This window comes from Salvelinus sp. IW2-2015, linkage group LG36 (assembly GCF_002910315.2).
Source record: "Salvelinus sp. IW2-2015 linkage group LG36, ASM291031v2, whole genome shotgun sequence".
Classification (NCBI taxonomy): domain Eukaryota; kingdom Metazoa; phylum Chordata; class Actinopteri; order Salmoniformes; family Salmonidae; genus Salvelinus; species Salvelinus sp. IW2-2015.
The window spans coordinates 25,656,714-25,683,530 of NC_036875.1; the positions used below are offsets into that span (position 1 = coordinate 25,656,714).

Here is a 26,817-nt window from a genome sequence, read left to right on the forward strand (position 1 = left end):
TGGAGAGGGTCGTCTCTATGGTGAAGCTAAGGTACTCCATGCTGACTGGCCCAGTGGAGGTCCCCTTCACGGCCGCTGAGCGGTCATCCAACATTTTCACTTTTGATAAGATTGTGCAGGTTGCCTGTGCCTTAAACAACCTGTGTATATCTGCTGCTCCCCTAGAGTGACTCACACTAGTGCTGCTCCATACGAGCATTGATAGCCACTTTAATTCTTGAACACTTAAAGAATCTATATTTTGGATGTAAATGGTATGTTGTAGAAGTGCCCAGACACTTTTCTTGCAAAACTTACCCCAACCAGCGATAGAGGTTCTCATGCTCATTCTGCAGTTCCAGGGCATGAAAAGAAAACATGAACAAAAGCCCCAACATCACCCAAATACGTCCTTTTAGGTGTTTTGTAATTTGTGTAATTCAGAACTTTATCTGCAACGTTTAATTCCGTTTTGTACGGCTCGAGAGATACTTCTGTGTGTGCATGTGATGGCTAACATGGAGCAGCCAGATGGATAGGTTTACCGCATCATATGGAATACAACGTTGTGGATAAAGTTTGAAATGACACAATTGCATGTGTACAACATCTAAAGACCTGCATCTGAATGCATTTGTTTTTTTGTTGCTTTTATCCACACACTGGCACTGCAGAACAAATATGAGGTAGGTTATCACTGGTTGGTGTAAGGTACTCAAAAACAAGTGAAATTGCAAAAAGAAGTGTCTGGGCATTTGGCCATATGCATCCAAAATATAGATTTAGTTCCTTTAAACATCCTAGCTCCATTCTACAATTCCACTCTTAGATGCTGGAGAGGGGAACTTTTTATTTTTTCAACAGATAACTTTCAGAGGGATATTTGATGAATCAATTTATCACAATATTTTCGCTGTATTACTATTTTTGCCCCTCTGGATGTAACTGAGTGAGAATTTGAATTACTGAGCTCATCAGCTTTTTTGAAATGTGGATATATTTCAGAAGGACATTCCAACAGTTCCAAGTATTCTATGATTGAATGTACATTGTGGTTTTCGACCATTACTTGGTTCTCAGAGACATTTGCGTTACTTACAATGGATCGAACAGTAGCCTACCGTTTTCCTCAGGTGTTAGTGCTTTAGTTTGAAATGCTGGTACTGCTGTAACAAAACAGATGTATTTTTACATGACACAATGCCTTCCATTTCATATGACTAACCACGTTTCCATCCGCAGTTTTTATGCGAGTAAAGTCATACTGTATAAAAAAAATATCATGACAGTTTTGATGGAAACTGGAAGTTTCGGTACAGTTTTATAAATGCTGAATGATAATTTGTTAGTTCGACATGGTGGGATATTTTAGTGTCGGTAAAATTAATTATGTGAGATATGGCGGCGGAAACGCCTTTATGCTCAAATATTGATATAATAAACATCAAATTGAAGTAAATTTGGAGTCACGCGATGATATGTTGTGTGGTCCTCCCACTCCGACTCGGGAAACCATGCCGTTTATTAGGCTACAGATGAAATAAATTATGATGAACTTAACAGGGTAGTGGAAGTGCACTGTGATCTTGATGCTCCTTTCCAATAAATATCGAGTCTTATTCTGGTGACATGATAATCGATGCTTGACTTCCGTTTGACAAATATATTTTTCTCGCTCTTATACTTAATAATCTCATCACAGCCTACCCACACTTTATCTACGAGCTGTTGTCTAGAGCGCACGTGCCAAGGCCAGAATAGGCACATTTGCTATTTAAAGCCACAGTTTTTGTGACGACTATTGGCAGAGTTGAAAATGCGATGGAAACATATTGAACTTTAGATTTGTATTCAGTACATGAAAACATAAGCGAAAAAGTACATTTTGTGTGTACATCATCACGAACTGATTTTTATCCGTAAAAAATTAAATTTGGTGGAAATGCACCACTGGGAAGATTTGTATATTTTCCTTATGCAGATTCTAGAGTATTCGTATGAAAATCTGTCGCCAATTGGATAGAAATATAGATCATGTCTAACTGTCCTCAACAAGTACTAATGTAGGCTAAAACTTTTTGTCACTTATGTTGTGGTTTATACATTCTCTAAGCATGACTTAAGTGTATTTATGTTTTCACGTCCAGTTTGTTCATGTTAATAGTGCTGACTGGTGTCAGTCTGTAAGGACTGTCTGTGTAATGTCTTTGGTTCTGTTGATTGAGAGGTGCTGGGAATTTAATGATGCAGTTTAGGTGCCTCTTTGTAGAATCTGAGAGTGAAATACTTTTCCACTTGTCTCTAACGTGTAGGCTCAGCATTCCCGAACAGTTCCATTACAAATCAGAATGTTGAACAAACTTAATTTAAATTTACTTTACGTGTGTCTGAGGTAATCTGATACAAAATCCAGAGGGAAGTGTGTTAAACCCGACCTTCAGTACCCTGGTCTGTATATCGGTTGTATTTTTAATACCGATGCAATTCGTGTAACCGATGTGAAATGGTTAGCGGTGGTGCGCGCTAATCGCCTTTCAAACGGTGACGTCACTCGCTTTGAGACCTTGAAGTAGTGGTTCCCTGTTACATTCGCATGTGACAAACACTTGCACAATATGGTGGCAAACACTTCCAGCAGATTGCGAAGAAACGTGCTTCGGACTCCTACATTTGGTTACAGTCGGCTACTGTTTACATATTGTGCATCACATGCAATGCGTCAAGAGAGAAAATAATAAAAAGTCGCGTAAACAACAATACTGTGGACACCCTACCACCACCTCTCCGACTCCCCAAATACGCTAAAACGGATGCGCGCACACATACACACCACCTCATTGCAGAGTCCTACTAGGAAGACTACATTTGCGTTCTAGAGGACTGCCATGAGCACGATGCTGCTCATTTGCATATAAGTACCTATTATGTTTGAATATAGAAGGTCATGTGTAGGAACTTGAATATTTGAGTGATCTTTCTACTGTGTGCAGCCGTGGGATGATGCGGCGCACTCTACGCTGATAAGACTAGTCTTTGCCATGTTACAGCCCTATTCGGACGGGTATTACTAGAGACGTTGGTTTTGTAATTATCCAAGCATGTGCGTTATTCCAGAGAACGATTCACACAGGATTAGTTTTTCCAAATTGTCCCCTGTAATTCTTATTTTTTCCAACGCCAGTAGGTTTTTATTGTAGGCGAGAATGTCAACATGATAGATATGCGATAATAGGCTACACTGAACACGTGCTTGGCTGCCAAATGTAAAGGTCTCCCCATACATTTACATGGATGAAGTGTGATCATAATCATTATTTTAGCGATCCATCCATGGTAGACGTCCTTACTAATAACAATTCCCCACATCTAGCTGATTTGAGATGCTGGACCGTATTTGCACGTGGCAACTTCACTCTCTCATCCATAACTAGTCATTTCCCAAAAAGTTTAATGGGGATGCTGCTTTGCGATCTATTGCATAGGACAGGGCTCTCCAACCCTGTTCGTTGAGAGCTACCATTCTGTAGGTTTTCACTCCAAACCTAATCTAGCGCATCCGATTCAATACTTAGCTGGTTGATAAACTGAATCAGGTTAGTTACAACTTGGGTTGGAGAGAACCTACAGGATGGTAGCTCTCCAGGAACAGGGTTGGAGAGCCCTGTCCATGGACATCAATAGCCAGGCAGGGTTGTATTAAATGAGCGATAGACAATACTTTGTATTGCACATTTAGGCCTAATTAAAGTGATGCATTTGGCGATGTTAAACTTTAATTCACTGGCTAAACTATTCTTCATAGTGCCATACTCGGAGCCTAATATAAACTTTATTCTACTTTTGAATTTACGAGGCATCGCTAAATATATCCTGCGCGCACGATTCTGACCATTTGTCTGCCTATGAACAACGCCAGTGTTTGGTCTTCTGTCTGTTGCATGTAGAATAGTTTACCTACTAATTGATATCCCCTACTTTAATGAACTTGCGCAAACCAAGAAATTGCGAAATACAGCATTGCGATAGCCTAAATAGTTTGATTACCTATATACGGATCTGACGTTTGCCTGTGCACCTCCATCATTCGCTCTCATGTTAGCTCGCTCTTTCTTTCTTTTCTGTGAAAGATGCGAGAGTTTGTTCTCGAAATAGACTACGGAAAATAGTTTCCCCCGTTGCAAAAATACTGAATCTTGAGTCGATTCCGAAGCTTGACACCCAAAAATGTGAGTCGACTCCCTACCTAGGTGTCAGAGACATGCTATAGCACAACATGCTTTCTTCTCATTGCTTAAATGCACAGCATAGGCATGTATTTAATTAATTTGCTATTCATGCGTTAAAGCTCTGACACACTGGTAGGATTGTCAAACGTTTGCCTGCCGACAGTATTTAGCACCTCTGAATGGTGTCAGCCGTCAATCTCTTTTGTGTTCACACAGCAAAGACCTTGAAAGTTGTCAGCCACTCAACCATATTAAAATACTACAAACCAGAAGGTGGCAATGCGTATCTGTGCATATTGCTTATGGTCTAGCTATCTGCGTTAATGTTGCTATTTTGTAGAAAGCCCTTGTTGATACTAGCTAGATGACGAGAACACAATTTAATTCCCTCTCCATAATCCCATAGCCAAAATGTTTTTGCTAGCTAACCTTGGCATATTCACCAGCTAGCACAATGAGCTAGCTAGCTAAGGACACTGGACTAACTAACTCTGCAGTTAGCTAATCCATTGTGATTGAATTATGTCAATACTAGTTAGTGGTTAGCTATCTTGGAGGAAGTATTTAGTGTTGTGTGCATTTAGTTAGCTTGCTAGCTACGCTACATTCCCATAGCCTACATTGCATATGAAGTGTGACTGGCTCATCCATGGATGTAAGGAGAAAATGCCCTATTTCACCCCCCCCCCCCCCCCCCTTTCCGGCTTGCACACATGGGGTTCATGCTCTCTAGTTGGCTCAAAGTGACTTTGTTGGCCACTGACAAGAGTATAGATTCTACAAGTACAATCATTAGACTAGGTCGGCATGCAGCAGGTACAGCTTTTCTTCTGTCAACAGAAAGAACGACATCCTACTGTTATTCATTTCAAAAGATTAATTTGTTGCACTACTCTTGTGTTATTTAGCTGTGCAATGTTCTTGTGTATGAATAGCATTTAAGACCCATAGCCTACCCTATTCCATGATGCAAATTATTGTCAAGGGTTATTGGTTGTGTTCATTATTTGTCCATGAATATAAACCAAATATTGAGTGTGGTTCATATTATTCTTGTACAGAAGACATTTTTTTGGTTTTGCTAAATGCAAGAATCACTGCCAAGTTGTATTATTATATAGCTAAATGCATGTAGGAAGCACCGCCTATAATATGTGTGGCGCTGACGTGCATTTGTCCCTCACGTGACTCCTGGAATGTTAACAATGCAGTAAGTGTCGTCCAATTTTGTACTGAATTCTAATTCTGCCTGGAGTTGGGAGAAAATGGAGTCTCTTCATGATATTTACTCGGGCCTACCGTTAAGAGAAAGTTCGATAAATTGTCGTATGTGTTGTGCAACAAATTATTGGATTTAAAGTTTTCCGAAAAGTGTATTTGGTTGGATTCTTTATCGGATTAAATTTGAATGATACATCTATCTCATGGTAAGTTAACAACTTCATATTTTGGGAAAGCCTAACTATTTTGATGAAGACACAGAAATAAAAGTTATTATTAGTACTGCATTTTATTTAAATTGAAGATAAAGCCTCGGATTTCTTCCAACGCGACCAGCTTTTGGCCAGAGAAAGACTGCGGGGACTGAAATTCTCCCTTCATTGGAATGTCGGGCTGCTCCAGGCTGTGGAGTTGCGTTGCTTCCAGCGCTAAATTGAGAAGGCCCCACGTTCTTTCACTCCAAATGTTAAACTAATCACAACCTCGACAAGAAAACCCACGAAGTGATCGATATGGTAAGAATATTGAAACAACTCTTTTTAACGGCTGAGTTTAGTTTTCACTAAAGCCTGTGATGGACGGGGTTCATACAGTGGCGATTTTAGCATGTACATCTTGGTGGGACAAACTCGACCAATTCTTCTTTTTTTTTGTTGATGTATGCCAGCAAAGCCACTACACAACATTTTATAATGCCTATGTGGTCTAAAAAGTAAGGGAAATACAACCAAGAGGATCCACTTTTATAGACAATATACCGACGCGCAGACAACGCATTGCGCAAACAAAACAACCCTCGCAATATCAGCTGGAATTACATGGGTCTATTACTGAACTTTTTGTTTAAAAAAAATATTTGAATGGGAAGAGACTGTCACTGGCAAACATGGTTACAGACCCAACAACATTATATAGTATCCCGTCATCGTGAAGAAAAGCACATCAGCTTATTATAATACACAAAGTAAGCAAAACAATGAAATCATTCTGACACTGCCAAAAATGATGAATAAGATACTAATGAGTCCTATATAAGCAAAACAACAATTGATATGTACAAACTATCGCATAAAGGAAGGATGAGCATATAAGAGGCAAGCCATAATTTCGATTAAGACAATGAGCAAGTAGTCAACTATTTGTTCAGCACTTTTGAAATGTACAGCGACAGAATTCAGAGAACATGGGCAGTTATTACAATATGCTCCCAGTACACCAAGTCAGAACCGTAGGATAAATAAGCAGACAATGAAAGCTCTTACAATATTCAATGATGACATTTCTCTACAACAGGCAATAGGCTACATGTGCACCACCAAGTCAGAACAGTAGGCTAAGTTCTGAGGGGGAGAAGGACCAAATAATTAGGGTGAGACACATCATACACTTAAGATAACGTTATTAGCTACTGACATACTTTTGTATATATAGTGTATGTGGATTTTTTATTTTTTATTTAACTAGGCAAGTCAGTTAATAAGAACACATTTTTATTTACAATGACTGCCTACCAAAAGGCAAAAGGCCTCCTGCGGGGACGGGGGCTGGGATTAAAAATTAATTTATAAATATAGGACAAAACACACATCACGACAAGAGAGACAACACTACATAAAGAGAGAACTAAGACAACAACAGAGAAAGGCAGAAACACTTGACAACACAGCATGGTAGCAACACAACATGACAACAACATGGTAGCAGCATAAAACATGGTACGGACATTATTGAGCACAGACAACAGCACAAAGGTCAAGAAGGTAGAGGCAACAATACCCCTTCAAATGACTGGATTTGGTTATTTCAGTCACACCCGTTGCTGACAGGTGTATAAAATCGGGCACACAGCCATGCAATCTCCATAGACAAACATTGGCAGTAGAGTGGCCTTATTGAAGAGGTATGTGACTTTCAACGTGCCACCGTCATAGGATGCCACCTTTCCAACAAGTCTAGAGCTGGCCCGGTCAACTGTAAGGGCTGTTATTGTGACGTGGAGTCGTCTAGGAGCAACAGCCGCGAAGTGGTAGTCCACACAAGCTCACAAAATGGGACCGCTAAAGTGCGTAGCGAGTAAAAACCGTCTGTCCTCTGCAACACTCACTACTGAGTTCCAAGCTGCTTCTGGAAGCATCAGCAGTGCAATAACTGTTTGTCGGGAGCTTCATGAAATGGGTTTCCATGGCCGAGCAGCCGCACACAAGCCTAAGATCACAATGTGCAATGGCAAGTGTCGGCTGGAGTGGTGTAAAGCTCGCCGCCATTGGACTTATGAGCAGTAGTACACCATCTGGTAGTCCAACGGACGAATCTGGGTTTGGTGGATGCCAGGAGAACGCTACCTTCCCGACTGCATAGTGCTAGCTAACTGTAAAGTTTGGTGGATGAGAAATAATGGTCTGTGGCTGTTTTTTCATGGTTCAGGCTAGGCCCCTTAGTTTCAGTGTAGGGAAATCTTATCTCTATAGCATACAATGACATACTACAGGATTCTGTGCCTCTAACTTTGTGGCAACAGTTTAGGGAAGGCCCTTTCCTGTTTCAGCATGACAATGCCCCTTTGCACAAAGCAATGTCCATACAGAAATGGTTTGTCGAGATCAGTGTGGAAGAACTTGACTGGCCTGCACAGCCCAGACCTCAACCCAATCGAACACCTTTAGGATGAATTGGAACGCCGAATGCGAGCCAGGCCTAATTGCCCAACATCCGTGCCCGACCTCACTAATGCTCTTGTGGCTGAATAGAAGCAAGTCCCCGCAGCAATGTTCCATCATCATCTAGTGGAAAGCCTTCACAGAAGAGTAGAAGCTGTTATAGCAGCAAAGGGGGACCAACTACATTTGAATGCTCTTGATTTTGGAATGAGATGTTTGATGAGGTGTCCACATACTTTTGGTCATGTAGTGGATCTCCCTGGCATATTACATTTATGCAGCAGTATACAAGACATATTTTTGGACTCACCATTGCTGTGATCACTTGAACGTGGTGCGACGGTCCTTCTTGTGGGCAAACTTTGTCATCAAAGTCTGGCAATCTCTGGATTTATGGCGCTTTCAAGACAACTGGTAACTCAGAAAAAAACAAGGTTGAGTCATGATGTCAGTGATCTTAAGGTCGGAGCTCTAGAAAGAGGCCAGAGTTCCAAGTTCTCAGTTGTCTTGAACACACCAATGTAATTCAACATTTTTTGGCCCATGGTGTTGCGTGTGAATGTTCATCCTTTTAAACTTGGAAAAGAGACCCTTTCAGACCGATATTTTAAATCCATAAACCCAGACTTGGACCACACACCCTCTCCACCTAATAGCAGGCATGGGAAGCAAAATAGTGATTGCTTCTCAACTCTTGCAGTTAGCCATCGATTCCTTCCAAACCACTCATTGTTGAATATGCTTTTTCAGACTTGTTGAGCAATGTTTTGTCCAATGGCCCGATGAGCACCGATAGGTTTTATCTATAATTTCTCTTCATATGACAAGGATTGAAATGGATTTGCCAGTAGATTGTCATAATTCATGAGGATGACTGCTTGCTAGCTAAGATTGTGAAAGTATGATGTTGATGTGATCAGTCCAATCAAAGCTACGGTAGATATAACGTGATTTGAAACCATTTTATCTGTGGCCAATGACCTTGAGCGTTCTTGAACAGGCACTTCTCATGTAAATCTATGGCAGCACCCAAGGGGGCCTGAACTGCCTAGCTGTCCCTGTAGATTTGGTGGTGACGTAATGTCCCCATGAGTGACACAACACTGAGCCAATCACGGCGCAACTGGAGTCGATTACCAACGCCTACACTCTGTATTTTCCGCTGGCTGTCCCTCCACCACAGAAAGCACTGAGCTAGGCTGAAACACCTGCATTTTGGAGCTGCCTTACTCAAGAAAGAGACCATGTTTGTATGCAGCTTTTAACTCAAGGAATTTCTTTAGGGGGGGACATAGTTCTCAAACTGAGAGGTGACACAAATTAATGCCAAAATAACAAGCCAAAAAAAGCCTTTTTTTGTTGTTCGTTTTTTTGCTAAAATGGCCGGGCTCACTTCCTCCTTGCTGTTAGAATCATTATAAGTGTGCATGATGTTCTGTTGGGTCAAATGCAGTCAACAGATTGTTCCAAACAAGAACAATGCTGTGTTCCACTTTGCATCTTAATAAAAATCATTCCAGTTCTTTATATATTTTGCAAGTCAAATCTAAAAAAAAAAATCACAGTTAGATCTTTTGCCGAGATCATGCAGCCTTATTATGCATTGCAGACTGAGGCCCTCATTAGAAAATACAGGCCAATAGGCACCATAGATCTTGTGTTATTAACAGTACAGTAGTCTCCAATCAGTCAGATAGGCTGATAAGATAATTACTTTATTATCCCTTGGGAAAATGTTGGTTGTGGCTTAGGGTATACATAACACACAATCAAGCATAGAACATGACATTATACAGGTAGAAAAGCGATCACTGATTCATCTGTACACTATACACATCAGTACACTCTGTCAACTGCAGGCCAGCCCACTGTTCCTACTAGTGGGTTTAAAACATGTATGAGCCTTGTAAGTAGGAGACCCTGTCTCTACTCTCCTCTCTGTTGTTTTTCAGTGGAAATCTATTTTTCTGTTGTTTATTTTGGTCCGCTCTGCCCCGTGATGCAATGGTATGAGTTTTCTTGTCGTCACTTGTGGAATGGAATGCTATGGGTCAGATGTGGCACGCAAAGCATTACAGGAATGGGAGCTGAGGCTAAATATTCTGGAGATTGCTATGGCGCTTGGCACTACCATCCTAAATATGTGTTTGTTTAGAAAAACTACACTCACAGTGAGTGCTGTGTTTGTGTCAGAAAACGCCTCGAACACCCAAACCCCAAAAATGCCCTTTTCAACCCATTACATTTACATTTAAGTCATTTAGCAGACGCTCTTATCCAGAGCGACTTACAAATTGATGGGACATAGCACACAGAGATGGAGAGAAAGAGATGGTAACAGAGGGTGGTATTGATGGTAGTGTCCTGATTTAAATGGGCCCAGTGGATGCTGTTGATCTCAAGCTGTTTGAGGCTATCCCAGGCCTAAAGGAACACCTACCAAGTACTGGTCTGATGGTCTCTCAGCCCTGTTCTATAGCCACTGAATTGAAATAAAGCTAACCACCTATATTTTAATAGTTGTCATAATTGAACATGCCTAAGTTACACAGATCCAATACATTAATAAAATGTTATACACGATCATACTTCAATAATAGGGTTTTACACCACAAAAGCTATGTTACACAATTACACCGCAATAATACATTGTTGTTGCTATGTGACTATTCCACGTGTGCACAGATAAATATGCTTCCTTCACACCTATTATGCCCCAGAGAGTAGCACTGCCACTATAGAATGTAGACAATGTTCTTGGAGATACAACTGCAAAGGGGTGTTGATATTGGATCACACAGGAGACGTTCACACACAGTTGATGAGATGTGTGTAACTAATGTAACCCTACGCCACCATGACCACAACCCGACCACACACACATCTTGACCTTAACCATACAGTGACATTTTAGTAACGTTTTCTGCTCTGGTCTTGCTCCACAGGTACAGAAGGGAGCCAGAGTGGTTTGGGCCAAGGGCATCCTTGTGACCCCTCACATGACTTGGAATAGGAACGAGTGTGATCCCTAAAACACACAACATGGAACGCCAGTTGGAATCCTATCAGTAGGAGCCAGCAACACAGAGACAAACAAAAACCTTGACCAAGAGAAGGAGAGGAGGAAACATAATCTCTCCTACTGGAGGGCCTTATCTATTTAGGTCACAGAGTTCCAGAGCAAGCATACGAGTGTTTGTGTCAGTGTGTCAGTTGTGGGTGTCTGTTTTGGTGTGAGTTCCCTAGGCTAGATACTAAAACAGGGGAGTGTCATGAGGCCCAAGACGTTCCCTGCTGCTCCATATGTGGGCAACACGCGCCAGCGCCTCCAGGAGATCAAGGAGGGGCTGAAGCAGCCAGCCAAGCTGGTGAGCCAGGCCCTCCATGGGGGCAGCTCCTGGGGTGAGGGGGGCCGCGGGACCGAAAGCAAGGGCAAAGACCCCGGGAGTCGCCAGCAGCCGCTCCGGCCCCCTCAGAAGTTCAACAACTACCAGAACGCTTTGAGAGAGATCCGCAAGTCCCTCATGCCCTTTGCCAATGAGTCTGGCCCCTCTGGCTCCGCCCACCCTGCTGGAGACGTCAACCGACAGATGCTGCAGGAGTTGGTCAATGCTGGCTGTGACCAGGTGAGGACTGGAGAGTGAGTGAGTGTCTGTGTGCTTTCAAGTGGGAGAATCTGCTCTCGTCTGAATCAATGTCTCAGCTTAAATGCTGGTTCTATAATCATGTCCTGTAAGCGCCTAACGTAACTCACAAATGTGGATGTTGAAAGCGCCATTCAATGTCATAATATCCAGAGTACAGTACAATGGTTACATAATGTGGAACGCAGAAATGTTAAAATATCAGTTGGTTTCTTCATCCTCTTTCGGAACGAGTGAACATCTTGTCCACTCCAGAGAGAGAGAGAAGAGGAGAGCAAACGTTTCTGCAGGAAATTGTCAGCTCACCTGCTCACCTTTCGCCTAAAGAAATAAAGCATACTATATTTCAGATATGGATAGCCTTATTACAGGGATGCAATTTATCGGAGTATTTCCGAGTAATAAGGGTCAGGCTGTTCAGCAGAGTTCAGTCTCTTTAAACACCCATAACTGGCCTAAGATCAGGGCATATTAAAGGGCTCTGTGTGTTCGAAGCACTTGGATTGGCCAGAGACCAGTTACTATAATCAGACTCAGTACTGTGGTTGAAGTCTTCAGGACAGGCCTGAGGACAGGCCCTGTGATGGCGGCACTCCTCATTTTAAAGAATGCTTAACTCAAGTCTGTGCTAGGGAACAACCGCTCCTCAGACCTCAGCACAGTAGAATTAGAGATAGTGGGGCGAGAGGGAGGGAAGAAAGACACAAGCCAGATAGATGCAACTCTTTTCCTGCCTACTGACTTTGACTGTCTGTCGTCTGGCTTTTACCATCATAGTGATGGATTGTAGATATGGTGTCTCAATGAGCAAAGCTGCAGTCACCTGTCGCTGTGTTTGTCCTAGGGCTGCCTCCTCAAGTTAACCCAGCCGGACCGAGGTACGGGTCCAGTAAAGACATTAACAACAACATTACGACCATTTAGCAACTTAATCAGTCCTCAGCCCTTTACATAAATGCTTTTAGTTTTCTGGACCAGCCACCAGGCGTGTCGTATGATGGATGGTCCTGGTATTTTTAGGCGACTGTGACCTAGGAGCCACTGAACAGACCATTGAGTGTGGGCCCATATTTTCCTACACATTCCACAGCCATAATGGCCACTGTAGTGAGTGGCCTCTCTAGTCTCAACCCCCCTCCATCCCCAAGGGCCCTCTGGCCTTATTCTTATCAGCAGCCTCTCCTCCAGCCACAAATTACACAGCGCTGCGGCAAGTTACATAATCACAGTAAAAGAGGAAATGTTTTGGTGGGGAGCGAGGAGGGGCCACTGGGAGGGGTGGAGTGTGGATGAGCTCTTTTCCTCTCCTCCACCTTCCTTCATGTGTACAGCGGCTGCACTATTACTTTATGAGGGGCGGGCCAGGCGGAGTGGAGGGGAGACAGGAATCTTATGCACACTAAGCATATTAAACCTCTGACATATGAAATGATGTGGTCGCCGCCTTTATGTAATGATGAGGTTAACAGGATGTGACAGAGGCCTTGTGTGTGTGTGTGTGTGTGTGTGTGTGAGAGATTAAGAGAAGGAGAATATGGTGGCGCACTATCTTTTGTTCCACATACCTATTGATGTCCCTCCCTCTCAGCCTGTCCATCCAGACTCGGCTCCATAAAGGTCTTTCAGAACTTAGAACAGTGGCACAGAAACTGTCACTACGTCCAGGAGTGTGTATTTTGTTGTTCACTTGGGGGGAGGTGGGTGTGTGTGATGATATTTACGAACTCCCAGCCTTCTAAGGAGTGTGTGTGTGTGTGTTTGGGATAACTCCCTGGCTTGTGGCTGTAACCATTATAACAAGGGTGCAAATGTGGTAGTGGATATTTTAGGCTGGAAGTCACATGAGTCTAGTAGAGAAACAGAGGGAGAAGGAGAGAGTATGCGAGAGGGAGGGAGAGCAATGGGAGGAAAAGACACCCAAAACACAGATTTCCAAATAGCTGGAATTCTTTACTTCCTGGCCTGTGGAAGTGAGTGTTTATTTTCGGTTTCCTGTGCGTGTACGCTAGTGTGTGTGTGTGTTATGTGTGAGGGAGAGGGAGGGAGGGAAAGAGTGTGTTTTGGTTCAGTGATATGGGCATGCCCACTCTGATGTACACACACATTGTGTAGAATATCTGTGGCTCCGTTGTTTCCTGGTTCTGAGAGCTGATTGTGCTCTCTCGCTATGCAGCCCTGTTTTTAAACCCTTAAGTTTCCTCCCTGCAAATGGAAGCACCCAGTCTGTGTCAGAACCTGTGGACACACAATGGCTGCATTCGTCTCTTTAAACTAGTTTTAAAGTCCACTTCAGTCCTTAAAATGTGTTTAGCCCTAGTTAGGGTTGTTGCGGTGACTGCCATGACTGCAGTAAAATTCTAAGTGAACGTTGAGTCATCTGTAATCTCTAATGCACTCTGTACATGCGTTAGTAGTACCCAACTAACTAACGATCATCAGGTCGCTAATGGCCTGGTAGTCAGGGCTCTATTGACCCTCTAACCCATGGGTGTCAAACTCTGGCCCGCGGGCCAAATTTGGCCCTTGGGGTAATTATATTTGGCCCGCGAGACAATACCAAATTACTACTAGAGCTGGCCCGCCGGTATTATACAGCGCATTCACCGCTAATACTACGAATCCCATAATGCTCTGCTGTTGTTTTTCGCGCGCCAATCAGGACAGGACCCAGAAACGCCCTCTGTGACAGTAGTCATAGCAACATAGACGCTACAACTGTCAGCGCGCTATCCCTTCCCAAAAATGGCGAAAAGAAAGGCAGAAAACAGGAGCTTTCTGACAAGTGGGAGGCAGAATATCTGTTTACATATGTAAAAGACAAACCTGTTTGTCTTGTTTGTGGAGTCAACGTGGCTGTAAGTAAGGAGTACAACATTAGACGACACTATGAAACGAAACACCATGACAAATACAAGGACATGGACATGACTCAAAGGAGCCAGAAAGTAAGAGAGATGAAAAGAAGTTTGGTTTCACAACAGAATATGTTCAAAAAAGCCACATCACAAAGTGAGGCGCTGTAAAGGCTAGTTATATAGTGGCAGCAGAGATCGCAAAATCAGCCGGCCCTTTAATGAGGAGAGTTCGTGAAAAAGTGCATGATGAAAGTTTGTGACCTCGTATGCCCAGAGAAAAAGCAAGCATTTTCAAACGTGAGGCCTGAGCAGGAACACAGTAGCTGATCGCACATGTGATCTTGCCACCAATCTGTATGACCAGCTGATGGAAAAGGGAAAAGATTTCGTTGCGTCTCTCCCTCGCTGTGGATGAGAGCTGCGACGCATCTGGAAAAAGTTTATTTTGGTATTTAAATCAGAAGGCTGCAAATAGAAAAGAGGCATACGATTTTTATTTAAATTTTATTTATTTAATAAATGAATGCCATTGATGTGTTTTTTCTTTTGAAATTCGATTTTGCATGTCTCCACTATTAAATTATATATTGTATGGTAATAAGCGATGCTTGTTCCATATTCAATGTTAAAGCAAAACTTGTTTGGGTCCATATTAAAAGGTTCATTTGTTCAATGTTGGCCCGCAACTTTGTTCAGGTTTTACATTTTGGCCCACTGGGTATTTGAGTTTGACACCCCTGCTCTAACCACTCTGACATAAACGCAATCTAAAATCAAAACAGTATCTGCTTTTAAAACTCACCTCACTGTGATGATCAATTTGAAGAAAGAAATTCAACAACAGGTTGAAACTGAGTGGAAAACATGGTCGTTGTGGATATTGTTTCAAAGCCTAATACAAAGAAATAGACAGCACTTTCTAAGGTAATGATTAATTCAAAACATCCATAAGCATATTAGAACATATACATATTCATAGGCCCAAGCCATAATGAGCCGAAGCCCCCACCCCCCCCCCACCCCCAAAAAAAACGGAATTAAAATGATTGTGCTGTTATACAATACATAGCCTACTGCATATTACACAAAAATACTGATTTAAGATATCTTTGGTATATAATTGGTCTATCCTAAATTGAGTTAGCCTACAGTTTGTAGTGAATTTGTATTTGATTTTGGATAGCCTAGTAATAGGGAATTTTATTTATTTTCATAGTTAATAGGCTGACACATGACCTTATAGCTAGAGAATATCTCACCACTGTGCATTTCCATCTCCTCCCCTCTCTTCTTCATTCCTTTTTCCAGCGCACAGAGAAAGGGGGTGGCAACAGTTTTTAATGAAATGTTTAGGTGTGAAAACATGTTACTATCGATGTTCCCGAACAGATTTCACTTGGTTTCCCAACTGAAGCACTGAGTAGCTGTAGAAACAGGGTGGGAACAGAGCCCATGGCATACAGAGTTTGGGCGGAATATCACCAGTTGCGCGTTGTGAAATAACCGGAGTAGCCTAAACAAACCAGCGGGAAAGTGGCCTCAATTTTTGCCCAAAACAAAACTAATTTTACATATTAGTGAAGACAAGATTAAATTTAGAATAGTCTGATGGGTTCAAATTAGAAAATATTTTTGCGACTTTCTAAAGTCATCAATATCCTATAGTTTCATCATGCAGCCCATATCTTTTGATTTCTAAGACATTTTAAGGTTTGTATCATTCTCAACTAAAGTTGACAAATAAGTCTAAATCTAGTGAATAGGACCTGTTTCAAATGATTACTTTTACACTCAACATGTGCACTCTCACGCCAGGAATGCAAAAAATATACTTTCTATTTTATTCAGCTGTTCAATTATATTCTTATTACTATAAAACAATATAAAATAATGGAACATGACTCATAAGCATATCTTGTCTGCTAAATTAACAAGCCTACAGCCTATGGCATGGCACATAGCCAGATAACATACAGTAGGCCAACTCACATTTTGTTCTTCTGAAATACATTTTCTTCAAATAATAATGTTTCTTTAGACCTGCTGAAAATACATAAATTGGTGATGGTATATATTCAATTGATTTCTAACTTTTTTTTTCTCATGCAGACGTTCCAAAGGCGCACATCAGCAGCTTGTATGCGTGGAGGTCTGGTGATGCTAAACTTGTTTATGTTAATTTACGGTCAATTACCTTGAGACCGGCAGTCTTATGCATGACAATAACCGGCTGACAAAGATTCATGACCGCCACAACCCTAGCCCTAGTTTATTTCCTGTAAAATGTAATATTCATACACAACATCGTCTTGATTCTATGTTTTAAACAACAACCTCCAGTGGTTATTTCAGATGAGCAGTAGTATTTGGTTGAAGTTCTCTAACTGACCAGCGGCGGCAGTGTGGGGTTGAATGCCTGTGTTGACTGAGGGCCACACTGAGGTATGGGTTGAATGTCTTTAGAGTGAGGTCATATGACATTAAGGGGTATTTCCTCATGTAGGTGTGGGTCGCCTAGTTAAAGAACGGTCACAGCTTGTGTCGTGTTTATTTTCACGTCTCACTCACTGATGTTTAATGGCTGTTGTTGTTTGTACTCTTCCTATCAGCCAGTATGAAAATAGTAGGATAACCTGCATTATCTTTATATAAATCCTAAAATATGTACTACAGTATGGTACAGAACTGTCACCGTAGAGGTCCTTGTCATAAGAATCGCGTGCTGTTGAAATTTTGAAAGAATGTAAAAGGGAAGGTTCTATGTTCTCTGTGTTTTATGTTGTTGTGTGTGTGTGAGGCTGGCTCAGGAAATGGCTGGTGCATGACCCCAGGAGAAGAGGATGCAGGTGCAAGGCCTGCTGGGGGGCTGTTTAAATCATCATGTCCTTATGTGTGCATGGTTGACAATAGAAGAGACAATGACAACAGAAAAGGCTATATACTATCTGGCACTAAAATAATGCAATCTGTTCCACAAAATGAGATGGATGAGTGTCATCAGTCACAGTCTCTCAATGATTTATCAGTGTCTTTTCAACACCGTTGTTTTTCCACCAGGAAATGGCGGTGCGGGCTCTGAAGCAGACGGGCAGCAGAAACATTGAGGCTGCTCTGGAGTACATCAGTAAGATGGGATACCTGGACCCCCGCAATGAACTCATCGTCCAGGTCATCAAACAGACGTCACCAGGTAACACAACTCATGCACATAGTGCATTCGGGAAGTATTCAGACCCCTTTACTTGTTCCACATTTCATAAATGTACAGTCTTATTCTAAAAATGATTAAATTGGTGACAAAGCAACAACAGGTTGAGAGTCCTTTAGGTGCCTTTTGCAAACTCCAAGTGGGCTGTCATGTGCCTTTTACTGAGGAGTGGCTTTTGTCTGGCCACTCTACCATAAAGGCCTGATTGGTGGAGTGCTGCAGTGATGTTGGTCCTTCTGGAAAGTTCTCTCGTCTACACAGAGGAACTCTGGATCTCTGTCGGCGTGACCATGGGGTTCTTGGTCACCTCCCTGACCAAGGCCCTTCTACCCTATTGCTCAGTTTGGCGGGGCGTCCAGCTCTTGGAAGAGTTTTGGTGGTCCCAAACTTCTTCCATTTAAGAATGATGGAGGCCACTGTGTTCTTGGGGACCTTCAATGCTGCAGACATTTTTTGGTACCCTACCCCAGATCTTAAATAAAGGTTAAATAAAATAAAAAATCTGTGCCTCAACACAATCCTGTCTCGGAGCTCTACGGACAATTCCTTCGACCTCATGACTTGGTTTTTGCTCTGACATGCACTGTCAACTGTGGGATCTTATTTAGACAGGTGTGTGCCTTTCCAAATCGTGTCCAATCAATTGAATTTACCACAAGTGGACTGCAATTAAGTTGTAGAAACATTTCAAGGATGATCAATGAAAACAGGATGCACCTGAGCTCATTTTTGAATCTCATAGCAAAGGGTCTGAATACGTATGTTAATAAAATATTTCCAGTTTTTATTTGTAATACACTTGCAAAAAGGTCTAAAAACCTGATTTCACTTTGTCATTATGGGTTATTGTGTGTAGATTCATGAGGAAAATGTTTTATTTAATCCATTTTAGAATAAGGCTGTAATGTAGCAAAATGTGGGAAAAGTGAAGGGGTCTGAATACTTTCCGAATGCACTGTACATTCTAAATATATGCACATAAAGTTTGAAATGCAGTAAGGATATGAACTCACTCCCCACTATGATTGCTGTCCACAGGCAAAGGGGGCATTCCAAACTCAATGGACCACAGACCACCATTGGAGGGAACAAGTGAGGGCGCCATGCCTTCCTACCACCAGATGGTGGCGCCGATGTATGAGGGTGCTGGTTATGGGCCAGAGGGTGCCTACATGGGCGCCCCTCCTGTCATGAACTACATGATGCCCCCCTCGGTCGCGGTACAGGGCCCTGCCATAGGTAACCCCATGGGACGCCCCCTCAGCATGGGAGCCTACACTCCAGCCATGGCAGCCTACCCTCCAGCCAATCCAGGGAACCCCATGTACACCCCAGGCACCACGCAGAATGCCTACCCAGGCAGTATGGAGCAGGCCATGATGGGCTACAGCGTCCCGAGCCAGCCCCTGCAGCTTCAGCCCCAGGCACCAGGAGTCCCTGTCACCGGACCCCACTACGACTATGGCCACGTCCGGCCTCACATGATGGAGCCCTCAAGCTACGGCGTGCAAAGGAGTGCCTCCTTCCAGAACAAGATGCCACCGCTGGCACCCGACAACTACGTCAACATGCAGGGGAAAGGGGCCATGGGCCAGAACGGGGGAGGGTACCCTCCTAACATGTACATACCGCCCCACCCCCAGCAGTCCAGCCCAACCTCACACCAGGTCCACATGATGTCCCGCTCACCCGGTGGAGCCGCCGCTGCCATGGGGACAGATTTCTCTGACCTGCTCACACCCTCTAGAGCCAGCCTTAACCTGGACCTGTACGAGCAGCACCAGCACCACTGGGCCGGTTCCCAGGGGCCTGAGGGGGCCCCTCCAGCCAGGCAGCCCCAGCCTCAGGGGCCCTTCCGGGGAGAGGTGCGGGTCCCTAGCAGGACCAACTCCTTCAACAACCGGTCAGTGCCCCCAAACAACGTCCGACCCACCCTGGTCACCCCAGCTCCCGGCAAGCAGGACCCGTCCCTGGGACAACCCAACACCATCACAGCGGTGACTTCACCCCCCATCCAGCAGCCGGTGAAGAGCATCCGAGTAATGAGGCCCGAGCCGAAGACTGCTGTGGGGCCATGTCACCCTGGCTGGTTGGCTGCTCAGGAAGCATCTGAGCCCCTCGCCTACATGCCTGAAGAGGCCTACTCTCTGGAGCATGCCCAGGAGACCCGCTGTCCACCACCTCCCTACCCCAAAACCCTGCACATGTCTGGGGCTGCTTCAGAGGCAGGGCCCCTGGAGGGACCAGGAGGAGCTATGTGTGGAGCCCCAGACCTCAACACCCCTTCTAGGCCACATGGTGGTAGTGGAGGAGGAGGAGGAAAGGCAGAGGAGAGCCAGGTGAAAGAGAAGACCAAGTCTGGGAAAGGAGAGAAGGCAGTGAAAAACAAGAAGCAGATCCAGACATCGCCGGTGCCGGTGAGGAAGAACGGACGTGATCAGGAGAAGAGGGAGTCGCGCATTAAAAGCTACTCACCCTTCGCCTTCAAGTTCTACATGGAGCAGCATGTGGAGAATGTGATGAAGACCCACCAGCAGAAACTGAACCGCAGGCTGCAGCTAGAGCAGGAGATGTCCAAGGTGAGACAGAGAGAGACCTAAAGGTTTTGAGGACCTGTGTTGTAGACAACACATCGAAGACCCTACATGCCTAGAATGGGAGTCAATGAGTTCATGGCTTTATTTGTAACAGCTTGTCCAAAACATTTAGAAAAACAATTACTCAGGGTTCAGTCCTTTTGATAGAATGTTATGAAATCATACAAAATCATACAAACATTCACAGTTGATTGAGACATTAGAAACATCAAATATAAAATAATCGTAGTAAGGCATGTATACAGTATTTTACCAAGGCAACTTAACCTTTTTTATTCTTCCCCTCCCCCTTCCTCCAGGCTGGCCTATCAGAGGCGGAGCAAGAGCAGATGAGGAAGATGCTTAACCAGAAGGAGTCCAACTACAACCGGCTGCGCCGTGCCAAGATGGACAAGGCCATGTTTATCAAGATCAAGACGTTGGGGATCGGGGCCTTCGGTGAGGTGTGCCTGACCCGCAAGGTGGACACGGGAGCCCTGTACGCCATGAAAACGCTGCGCAAGAAGGACGTGCTCAACCGCAACCAGGTGGCCCACGTCAAGGTAAAGCTGAAGGCAAATTATCATGATGACACGTTGCACCTGGTGACGTTTCCATGTTATTGTGATGCCAAAAGCACATTTCAGCGTTTGGTGTGGAATGGACAATAACGTTTTTTCTTATTCTTTCTAACCCTAAGGCTGAGCGTGACATCCTGGCGGAGGCAGACAACGAGTGGGTGGTGCGTCTGTACTACTCGTTCCAGGATCGTGACAGCCTCTACTTCGTCATGGACTACATCCCCGGGGGAGACATGATGAGCCTGCTGATCCGCATGGGCATCTTTCCCGAGCCGCTGGCATGCTTCTACGTGGCTGAGCTGACCCTGGCCATCGAGAGTGTCCACAAGATGGGCTTCATCCACCGCGACATCAAGCCTGACAACATCCTCATCGACCTGGACGGACACATCAAGTTGACTGACTTTGGCCTCTGCACTGGCTTCCGCTGGACACACAACTCCAAGTACTATCAGAAAGGTGAGCAGGGGAAAGACAAAGGACAAGTTTTTGCACTGTGTATATGCTGTTGTATAGACAGCTTTTACTTGATATGATATGATCGATATGTAATGTCCTTTCCTTTCTCCAGGGAGCCACATCAGGCAGGACAGCATGGAGCCCAGTGACTTCTGGGATGACGTGTCCAACTGTCGTTGTGGCGACAGGCTGCAGACCCTAGAGCAGCGGGCGACACGGCAACACCAGCGCTGCCTGGCACACTCCCTGGTGGGCACGCCCAACTACATCGCCCCTGAGGTGCTGCTGCGCAAAGGTGAGGGCAATACTGGACATGAAGGAATGGAGTGGTCATACATTTGATAAATAAAGAAGCACATTGTGGTCTTGTTAGTGAGCGGTTGTGGTCTTGTCCCTGCAGGGTACACCCAGCTGTGTGACTGGTGGAGTGTGGGAGTGATCCTCTTTGAGATGCTGGTGGGACACCCACCCTTCCTGGCCCCGACACCCACCGAGACACAGATAAAGGTTAGTAGTCTGTCGACTCACAGCTCAGCTAAACTACAGAATGTGGAAATGCCATATAACTAATCAATTGTAGCTCTGAAACATACTGTTTCCTCACAGTCTCCCCCTTCCCTTTCTTCTTCAGGTGATAAACTGGGAGAGCACGCTGCAGGTGCCCCCGCAGGTTAAGCTCAGCCCAGAGGCTGTCGACATCATCGGCCGTCTCTGCTGCTCCCCTGAGGAGCGTCTTGGGAGCAACGGCGCCGGCGAGATCAAAACTCATCCCTTCTTCGACCAGATGGACTTCTCCAGCAACCTGCGCACCCAGCCCGCCCCCTACCGGCCCAAAATTGCCCACCCCATGGACACTTCCAACTTTGACCCAGTGGAGGAGGAAGGTGGTCCCGGGGCGTGGAGTGATAGCGGAGACAGCACCCGGGCCTGGGAGACCCTCTGCACCCCACACGGGAAACACCCGGAGCACGCCTTCTACGAGTTCACCTTCCGCAGGTTCTTTGACGACAACGGCTGCCCCTTCCGCTACCCCAAGCCCCCAGAGACCAGCCACAGCCATGGGCCTCCCAGCAACAGCGGAGCCAGCAGCATGGGCCCTGAGGAGGAAGAGGATGAGGAGGAAGAGCAGGGGGAGGGCTGTGAGCCTGTGTATGTGTAGAAGAGCCCAGACTGTTGGCTTTCTAAACCATGGCCCCCCTCTCTTTCTCTCTCGCTCTCTCTCTCCAGCAAATCAACACTCAGCACCTGGGACCCTGTCTGCCAACCTCCCATCTACCACTGTGAATGTATGTTCATGTGTGTGTGCGTGCCTCTGTACATGTGGTTTTGAGAGACTTGAGAGCGAGTGAGATATTGAGAACAGGACGGCCTGACATCTGTTCAACAATTCAAGCACTACTGTGTGGAATCTACAGCGTGAGCAGAGACTACAATAAGAACCCCTGATCTGGGACCAAGAAACAACTAACTGTACAAGGGCTAGGCATGGGATAATGATGCCAGAGGACTGTTATGAAAAAAGACTAATCAGAACAGGTAATTCTTCTAAAAGGCTCCACTGCACTGTGGAGGTTTACAAAAGTGTTCAGATAAGAGTTTGACACTCGGACCGTGACCATGCGTGTTTCTAGTTGTCATAGTGCTCTATCCCATTCCTTCCACCCTGGGTCTTACAGAGATCACTTCTTCCAGGTTGACCTTACCCCATGAAGTAAACACAAACCCTTTCTGTTTCACGGGTTGCTTGTCTCTTCCTTTCTGAAACATAGGGACTAGAACCAGTGTGTGCTTTGGACACTGAGCTGGACTTTAGGTTGGACAGGACTGAATTAACTAGCGGGAAGAATCAAAACACGACACTTCTCACACAGCTATGACAAAATAAGCTACCAAAATACACATGCACACTTTGCAGGATGGTTGAACTACACAATCTAGGAGGGGGAAATTAGGTTGTCCTCTGCAGCTAACCACCCTAAGTCCTCTAAAACCACAGGGTTATCTTACGCATTTCTATCAATGTTGTTTGGATGTTTTTCAAAGGTAGAGGGTCTGACATGGCAGTCTAGAGATTCCCCCAAGGTTAACTAGCTGTGTCTCCTACCTTCAGCTTCACACACATTTTTTTTCTCCAAATAGGTGATGTGGAATGCCGCCATCTTGTGGTTAGAGAGCCACTATGTTGTTCCCTTACCACCCCTAAATGATTCTGTTTCGAGTGTCAGACCCAGGGGAATGGATGTGATGGGGAAATACTCGTAGGAACAACAACAAATTCCTTTGGTTGAAGTGCCAGCTGCCAGATACATGGATGACATTGTTATTCGAGTCAATCAATTCCTCTCTCGGTATTATTATGATGACTATGTTTTATTGAGCTAGTTCTGAGGAAGGTGAACTACAAGTGTGAATCATTGCTTTGTTGTGGATATGGATCTCGTGATTACATACATGTTTGGTAAGCAGTCACGCCTATCCATGTCTCAACACAACACGTACAGTACACTTGCTCTAAGACTGTCATGTACTGTGACATTACTGATGCCGTGCTTTTTAGCCACATTGACATTTCAAAGTCCAACCTGCTAGTGCACCACTTCCACACACACAGTATTATACAGTTAACACATCCAAGTATCCACACAGTGTCCTCGGTCCGTAAGGAGACATGGCAGAAACATATAATAGTATGACTATGTGCAATACAGAAAATACAATATATCGTTTTGTAAACACTTACAATTATCCTTTTGATCTTTTAATACTGAAGCACGCTATGTACAAATATATATTATATTGGTTTATATATTTTCCGTATAGTTACATGACCCAATGCTGCTTATTATTGTGATTAATATTATTATTTACATTTTTATCATTATTTCATGTATACGTACTTCTTTCCTTTTTGTGTGAAAAGAAAAGTGTGGGTTTGATTGCCAGTGTGTTTGAATTTGAAATTGACGAACGGTGTGCTTTTTTAGATGAATGTTGGTGCGTATCTATCCACCACAAGATGATGATGATGATGATGATGATGATCAGTGTTTGTGCAGAATAACGACAGCAGCGTTCCTGCTCTCTGCAACTGGGCTGGCCCTGTGTGTAGGAGAGTAGGGCGGAAGAGGGAGAGAGACAGACAGTGATAGATGCGTTTCAGAGACAAAAGGAAAGCAGGGCAGGATTGGTTATAAAGTGTAAAATATATGAATAAATAGCCTCCTTTGTATTACAAGAACAAGTATGGTAAATGACAGACTATTATTGGTACATTTTAATGCATCCTAATGACCACAGGTTAATTTGACCATTAATATTATGCTTGTGTTACAGAATTGTTGTTATGCAGTGGAGCACTGCTCAAAGCAGGAAATGCTTTATTTTCTCCAATATCTCCATATGCTTATTGACAATCAACCATTGACGCAGTCTTGTATGTCCAACTGAATAACAGTATTCCAAATGTGATTGCATACTGACGGAAGGGTCAAGAAGTTGCAAGTTCTGCCGTATGTCAATTCCCAGACATACATATTGGTGCACTTAGAATCTCAAAGATCAGATTTGTGACAAAATATGAGGGGAATATTTTAAACAATGACAATTGTTTAAACGTGCCAATAATGTTTTTGCTCACTTGCATGACAAAATTGAAATGGACATGTTTTTTATAATATGCCTCATGTCTTCAGGATTGGGCAGCAAATTCACTTCATTTGATCATCATTGTCAGCGCAAGTGGGATTGCCAATCCACCAGGATGAACTACTCAGTGAAAAATAGCTTTAAAAAGAAACTGCTCACCGAGTCAGTTTTCTAGTGTGTATGAGTGTTTTGTATTAGGTGTGCTGTGGATGACGTGTGGTTTCCTTGTATCTGAGTTTTGAAAGTGATGACTGACAATCTTTGACTGATTTGAGATCTTATGTAATGACTCATGATTGGACTTTTTTATCTATGTACCTTTTTGTATTTTTACTCTCGGGAGTTTCTCATGTCTTTGATCCTCCTTAATGTATAATACAATTTTGTTACTCTTGAATATATATTTATACAGATATACATATTTTTTTGTATCTATATTCTTTTTCATTTCCTCTGAGCTAATGTTCGAACCTCTTTGTCTACAATATTATAGACAATATAATTTGGACAGCATATCACCTTTTTTTACATATGTATGAATTGAGAATTTGAAAAAATGCTTTCACTGTCCTCACGTGTAAAATATATGTATAAATTTAAATTAACCAGCTTTGACTTGTGTTGTAATTCCAAAGCCTCAAACCATGTTATGTCTGGATGAATAATATGATTGACTCTTGTTGGCTTTGAATATTAGACTTAACCAATTTTAGCAGAAAATTGAGAAGTCTTGTCTGTTGATGTGATCAATTCAGTTAATTTATTTGGACTTCAACAGGAACTTGCCTGGCATTGAAGAGCACTGAGTTTAGACAACATTAAATCATCATCATTCACAGACATGACAGATGACACCCACAAACAGAGAGCTACAGTACATTTGGAAAATATTCAGACCCTTTCACTTTTTCCAAATTTTGTTACATTACAGCCTTTATTCTAAAATGGATTAATTAAAAATGTCACACATTACCCCATGATGACAAAGCGAAATCAGGCTGTAGAAATGTTTGCAAAAGTATTCAAAATGTTAAGAAATGATACCTTATTTACATAAGTATTCAGACCTTTTGCTATGAGAATTGAAATTGAGCTCAGGTGCATCCTGATTCCATTGATCATACTGGAGATGTTTCTACAGCTTGATTGGAGTCCACCTGTGGTAAATGAAATTGATTGGACATTATTTGTAAAGGCACACACCTGTCTATATAAGGTCCCACAGTTGACAGTGCATGTCAGAGCAAAAACCAAGCCACGAGCTCGAAGGAATTGTCCGTAGAGCTCCGAGACAGGATTGTGTCGAGGCACAGATATTGGGAAGGGTACCAAAAATATCCTGCAGCATTGAAGAATGGAAGAAGTTTGGAACCACCAATACTCTTCCTAGAGCTGGCTGCCCGGCCAAACTGAGCAATTGGGGAGAAGGGCCTTGGTCAGGGAGGTGACCAATAATCCAATGGTAACTCTGACAGAGCTCAGAAGCCACTACTCAGTAAAAGGCATACGACAGCCCGCTTGGAGTTGACAAAAGGCACCTAAAGACTCTCAGATCATAAGAAACAAGATTCTCTTGTCTGATGAAACCAAGTTGAACTATTTGGCCTGAATGCCAAGCATCACGTCTGGAAGAAACCTGGCACCATCCCTACGATGAAGCATGGTGGTGGCAGCATCATGCTGTGGGGATGTTTTTCAGCGGCAGGGGCTGGGAGACTAGTCAGGATCGAGGGAAAGATGAACAGAGCAAAGTACAGAGAGATCCT

General features: G+C 43.7%; 1 protein-coding gene across 2 annotated transcripts; it reads left to right on the forward strand.

Moving 5' to 3' along the window:
- Positions 1-176: 176 nt before the first annotated feature.
- Positions 177-25,661, forward strand: lats2 (large tumor suppressor kinase 2). 2 transcript variants are annotated; one of them, XM_023981183.2, is made up of 9 exons: positions 177-5,632; positions 11,029-11,709; positions 17,640-17,772; positions 18,829-20,369; positions 20,687-20,929; positions 21,067-21,406; positions 21,519-21,701; positions 21,807-21,913; positions 22,038-25,661. In XM_023981183.2, the coding sequence occupies exons 2-9, from the start codon at positions 11,356-11,358 to the stop codon at positions 22,563-22,565; spliced, it is 3,429 nt and encodes a 1,142-aa protein (XP_023836951.1). In that variant the 5' UTR covers positions 177-5,632; positions 11,029-11,355; the 3' UTR covers positions 22,566-25,661. The 2 variants fall into 2 exon arrangements, with proteins under 2 accessions (XP_023836951.1, XP_023836952.1); XM_023981184.2 differs by lacking the exon at positions 177-5,632 and adding an exon at positions 5,648-5,941.
- The last annotated feature ends 1,156 nt before the right edge of the window (positions 25,662-26,817 follow it).